Source organism: Austrofundulus limnaeus, unplaced genomic scaffold (assembly GCF_001266775.1).
Source record: "Austrofundulus limnaeus strain Quisiro unplaced genomic scaffold, Austrofundulus_limnaeus-1.0 Scaffold78, whole genome shotgun sequence".
Taxonomy (NCBI): domain Eukaryota; kingdom Metazoa; phylum Chordata; class Actinopteri; order Cyprinodontiformes; family Rivulidae; genus Austrofundulus; species Austrofundulus limnaeus.
The window spans coordinates 1039142-1044801 of NW_013952480.1; the positions used below are offsets into that span (position 1 = coordinate 1039142).

Sequence of the window (5660 nt, forward strand, 5' to 3'; positions counted from 1 at the left end):
GATGTATGCCGCCTAACTAGACCTTCACTCTGCTGCGCGCGCGCTCAAATCCCAGCCACGCTGCCGTATTTTCTCCCCTCACCATGCAACATGCATTCAAAATCTGTTGGGGGATGACTAAAATAGTGTGCCTATTTCTACAAACTAACGCTTAGTGGTCTCCTATGTCAGATAAGTGCTGTTTTGGTGCGTTTTGGTGAGGCACGCGTCGATGTTTTCAGGAGCCACTGCACCCAAACGCGCCATTCTGCAGGCCTGGGTCATGATAACAGGTAATTCCAGGGCTGTTATCTATAAAGAGGGTTTGTTTCTGACGCACTGAATTCTTTACTCGTAGTGGTGATGCATTTTAAAGAAACTCGCGCAGGCCTCAATATAAAAAGAAATCTCAGCAACAAGTAGAAGAACTGGTAAAACGCATCGCAGCTATCTATACCCGCAAGGTTCGTTTACAGTGAGTGGATAATAGCCGAGCTGACCCAGACTGTATTTATACACTAAAGGAATGGCAGCAGAGTGTGAATTTAGATGTCACGTAAAGTCGTCTTACCCGCTGACAATATGGTGACACATTGCCTCTCAGGTGGTCCTCTTTGGCCGCGCGGATACAGTGACACTCCTGAGCTTTTACAATCAGTTAGAAGCCTCGCAGTAAGGCTGCTTGTATGAAATATGGTAAAAACAAACAAAAAAGGAGACCAGTCAGTCATTCTAACCTAAAATCTATGAGTTTTTTTTCCCACGATAACTCCCAAAACAACAATAACAACAACAAAAAAAGAAAAATGTCCACTTTTACGCACAGATGTTTTGCGTCGAAGCTTCTTATAGTTCCAAGTCTTTTGCAAAGTTTTAAGAAAAAAAAAAGACCCACCCGGGAAGTTGACCCGCGCAAAGTGTCCCCCCCTCCCCCCCACCCCCTGTATCTCCCCAGAGTTTAACAGAGCCTGCAAAAACTGAAGTCCAAGTCCGGGGTGAACCCCAGGTCACCGCGTCTAACAGATATGAAAATGTCGCCTCTTTGCAAGGAGAGAGGAAAAAAAAAGAGGGGGCACGCCTTGTTGTTTAACAAAGACTGTCAATGGGCAAGATTAATAAGAAACAAAATGGAAACGGTGTCACCTCGGGGTCAGGCAGAAGTTATCTCTGTGTGTAGGGGAGCGAAAAGAATAGGGAGGCTGAGCTGAGGAGGGGGAGACACACACACACACATACACACACACATACAAAAAGTAGAAGAATGAAAGAAAGAAATAGGCGAGATGAGAAAGCTTTTCAATATTTTCCGTTAAGTTTGGCCCCTTTGGTTCTGCTTGCAGAGGCCTTGGCTGGAGAGGGCAGAGTGGATCAGATGTGTGTGAGGAGGAGCTGCTGCTGCTGCAGAATCCTGCAGGAAACACGGACACCGCGTGCCACCTCGGTCGTGGAGAGGAAACTGGACGTGATGACGGCTGGCAGAGCGCACGGTCAGAGACTTTTAGATCCTCTAAACATGCAGAAACTCAACATGCGAGTTTGGTGGAGTTTCACTGAAATACATGACATAAAAAGAAAAAAAGAAAAAAAGATGGATAAAAGGGAAATAATGAGGATGATATTCTTTAATTTACTACTAATTACTTTAATTTGTTATTATCACTATATTATTATTACTAATAATATTATTAATATTACTATTAAAATTAATATTAATATTTTTACTACCATTATTAGTATCATTGTCCTCTTTTATATTATTCTGACATGCATTTAAAGTGGCAGCAGGTGTTTTAGAATAAAACAAWTATTTTCTTGTACTCATGTGTTTCCTGTTCTTCAAAATGATTTTTTATGTTAACTCAAATGCTAAACAAATTTAGGACTTAAATTTGAGATAAATGTCGCACAGATTGATTCAAGCTGCTGCCACGTGCTTTGTGCTGCAATCAGATATTTGTGTTGGCATCAGGCTGTAATGCAGAGCAGGTGTACCCGAGTGTTTGTCCGATGGTTGTGTGCTTTTTAATACCCAGTGGTGCAAGCAGTGTGGCTTTTAGCACCAAGTGTTGTACTATATGTGTATGATATGTGTGTTTTATTTTAAATGATGCCAGGTTGCGGTTTTGTTCTTGAAAGCATTGCTGAATTTATGGCAAAATCACGTATCAAAAAAAGCTGGTGTTTGCATGTGATTCGTGCGTTTGAAGAAATGTGAATTGTGCTGCTTGAGAAAGAGGAATCAGTCCTGATTTTTAAAGATGCACGAGCTTTTCAGGCTTTGCGAACACGTGCATGTCCGCAGAGGAGCGACACATCCTTGCACCAGAACACGAGCACTCAATCCTTCTGATTGAAATAGTCTGAAAAAAAAAAACATTTATTGTTTTGCTTCTTATCTGTATCTTTATAACATGCAACAGATTTCTCATAGTCTGAGTTTTATGTTTGTAATAGGAGGTGTTTAGTTTGTGAGCAGCCCCCCTACATCCCCCCCTCCCTCTCAGGACTCCCACTCTGTGTTTCACATGAGGAGCAGAGCCTCACCCACACAAGTTTGGCTCCACGCAGTAAACAACTTTGTTGATCAGATTTTTTCCCCGCTTTTTTATACTCTAATTTAATAAGGAAAACGCCAACGTAAGCCAGTCCGCGCGCTGCTGCTGGTGCCGGTGCCATGCTTTCCATTGGTTCCTGTTTACAAGATGCCCACAGGACACGCGGTGATTGGTGGGTCCTCGCACGTGACCAGACAACTTTGTACATTTGACAGGGGAGTAGGAGGGTTTTGTGGAGATCAGAAAAACGACAGCGCGATAAAAATTAGCATTGTTGCACTTCACAAATTAATGACCATGAGTTCCTACTTGATAAACTCCAACTACATCGAGCCTTCCTTCCCACCGTGCGACGAGTACCAGCAGAGCGGATACATCCCCAGCCATGGTGATTACTACGAGCGGCCAAAAGATACGGGCTTCCCCCATCACGACGAGGCAACCTATCCGAGGTCAAACTACACGGAGACGGGCTACGATTACGGCAACGTTCCCGCCGCGGCCGGGCTCGACGACTTCGGCGACGGGCACCACGCACAGCCGCAGCCGGTTCCACAGAGCCACGGTCCTCGCCTCTCCGCGGCGCCAGACGGTGGCGCAGGGGCCAATGGCAGCAAAGACTGCAGCCTCGCCGGTGAGGTGTATCCCGGCGTGGCGAAGGGCAAGGAGCCGGTGGTCTATCCGTGGATGAAAAAGGTCCACGTTAGCAACGGTGAGTTATAAGCACACAGCCGAGCCCCGGCGAAAGAACAGCCACTGGAACACACGCGAGCCAATTCAGGCAGCGCTAGTAGCAGCCCTTACAGCGGCAATTTACGACTATCGAGCAGCAGGGTCGGTAATTAAGGACCCTCGTAAATTTTATTGCCTGTGTTCGTCTGTCGGGGCCGTGCGCCTTTGTTGCTTTTTAACCCAAACTACCTCGAACCACTGGAGTCGAGCCAAACTGTTATATTCCGCCCTGCTGTTTTGTTAATCATTCCTAAAGCTTGATTTGTCCCTGGATGAGAGCGCGCGTGCATCTCCACGCCAGGGTCAAGCAAACAAAAACGGCTGCATCAAACCAGAAGAAGTGCTGTCATTTGGATTTTTGCACTAATGTGTCCAGTGGCTCAAATATTTGCAGAAAAAATACGGAATAAATCAACCTGCATGTAACACCTGCCTGTGCGTACATGCGTGTGTGTTTGTGTGTGTGGATGTGTGTGTGTGGCTTCTTTCTTTTCCCTCCMAGTCAATGCCAATTACAATGGAGGAGTGCCCAAGAGGTCTCGCACTGCCTACACCCGCCAGCAGGCTCTGGAGCTGGAGAAGGAGTTCCACTTCAACCGCTACCTGACCCGGCGCAGGCGGGTGGAGATCGCGCACACCATGTGCCTGTCGGAGCGCCAGGTCAAGATCTGGTTCCAGAACCGGAGGATGAAGTGGAAAAAGGAGCACAAGCTTCCCAACACTAAGATCCGCTCGTCCAGCTCGGCCTCAGCCTCCGGTGCCCAACAACAACAACAACAACAGCAGCAACAACAACAACAACAGCAGCAGCAGATTAAAACAGGCCAGCAGCTCGTCCCCACGCCGTGCACTGCAGGTCTATAGTGCACAGATGAACCCCCTTATCCCCTCCTCTGAATTAAACACCCCCCTCCTTGAAAATCCAGACTGAGATGGAAAACAACACAAGTGGAATTTGAAGGACCGATTTTCAGTATTTTACACACACATGGTGTTATCTTTGTTGCACATTTGGGCCTCTGCCATGTCCTTTGTACCCCTTTCCCCCTCCGCGGTCGTCCTCTTCATATAAGCTTGAAAATCACATTTAATTGCCACGATGGCAACTGAAGTGTTCATATATTTGTTTATTATGGGGAAAAAAAAGAAGAAAACAATTATCCAACGCACATTCATAGGACTTGGAGCAGAGTGTATCCACTACATTTAAAAAAAAAGTGAGGTGAAAGTAAGTTTGAGCTCGTTTTTCTATTATTTAGATTTTTTTCCCTGTTTTGTTTATTGCTTACGGAAATTTCTAATATACTTGAAAGATATTTAGCGAGGCTCAGTGTTAGAAAAACCGCTCGGGCTCTTTTTTATTTTTTATTTTTTGGCAGAAGAGCTGTGTTTTAGTTCGTGTGTTTGAGTGGTTTTACTGTTGAATGTAGTCCAGGTGACTTCTACATCTTCTGTACATAGACAAATCTAATGAAGGCACAACGAGGAGAAGCGTTTCGTCCACTTTGTTGGTGTCGTAGTTTCATTTTTGTGCTCTGTAGTGCGTCCGATGTTGTGCTGTGTTCTAAACTGTGAATATTTGTATGTGTTGTCTCAGTAAAGACCGTTGTAATGTAGGCTAGTGTAGGTTCAATCTGTCCTTGTGAAATAAAAGATGTGCTTCCCTTACGAGGCTGACGGTTTTGGATGTTTTTGTCATTGCCAGGATTGATTTGACTTGAGCGCRACAGCCTCTTGTTTACACGCTCATTGTGCCTCATTTAAAAAAAAAGTTCATCCGTCATTTTAAAGATTRCATTTTTGCATAATGCATGTGAATAAAAAAAAACAAAAAATCTTTTGTAGTCAAATCTTGAGCGCGTAAATCTCCGTGCGTAATTCTGAGCGAAACGATCGAACCTTGTGCGTTTTGCAAAAGTTTTATTTTATTTCACTTTGCTTTTTATGGTTGTAAAATATTCCTATTTTATAATGTTTGCAGACATTTTTGCTATGAGGGAATATACATATTGTTGCGTTTGTCTTCATAAACGAAGATCTTAACCGGAGATATGAAGTCATTAACGCGTAAATCTCTCCAAAACTAAGTTTAATCCATTACGCACGTGATAAAACGCATATTTGTCAGACCCTGTTGCGGTTTTCATCGCTCACTTAACCTTAATCCAAATCCATGTGGGTTTCATGCGCATTTTCTTGGATTACCATGAGCTGAAGAAGCATATGAGGTTACTTCTTATGTAGGCGAAACGGATTCATTAATTCTACCCTGATAAAACTAATTCTATTTTATTTTATTTTGTCATTATAAGAAAATTTGAACCAAGTTTGGATCACCAGAGTGTGAGTGTTGGTCACTACCTGCCCCATCCAAACAATGAGAGGGTTCAGCTA

The 5660-nt window shown here is 44.1% G+C and overlaps 1 protein-coding gene across 1 annotated transcript; it reads left to right on the forward strand.

Annotated features, from left to right (window-relative positions):
• The first annotated feature begins 1628 nt into the window (after positions 1–1628).
• On the forward strand, positions 1629–4934 carry hoxa4a (homeobox A4a). The gene is made up of 2 exons (XM_014011219.1): positions 1629–3246; positions 3769–4934. Exons 1-2 carry the CDS (start codon positions 2682–2684, stop codon positions 4128–4130), a joined length of 927 nt encoding a protein of 308 aa, XP_013866673.1. The 5' UTR covers positions 1629–2681; the 3' UTR covers positions 4131–4934.
• The last annotated feature ends 726 nt before the right edge of the window (positions 4935–5660 follow it).

Coding starts and splice junctions, on each gene's coding strand:
- hoxa4a (XM_014011219.1), top strand. CDS start 2,682: ATGCCCACAGGACACGCGGTGATTGGTGGGTCCTCGCACGTGACCAGA.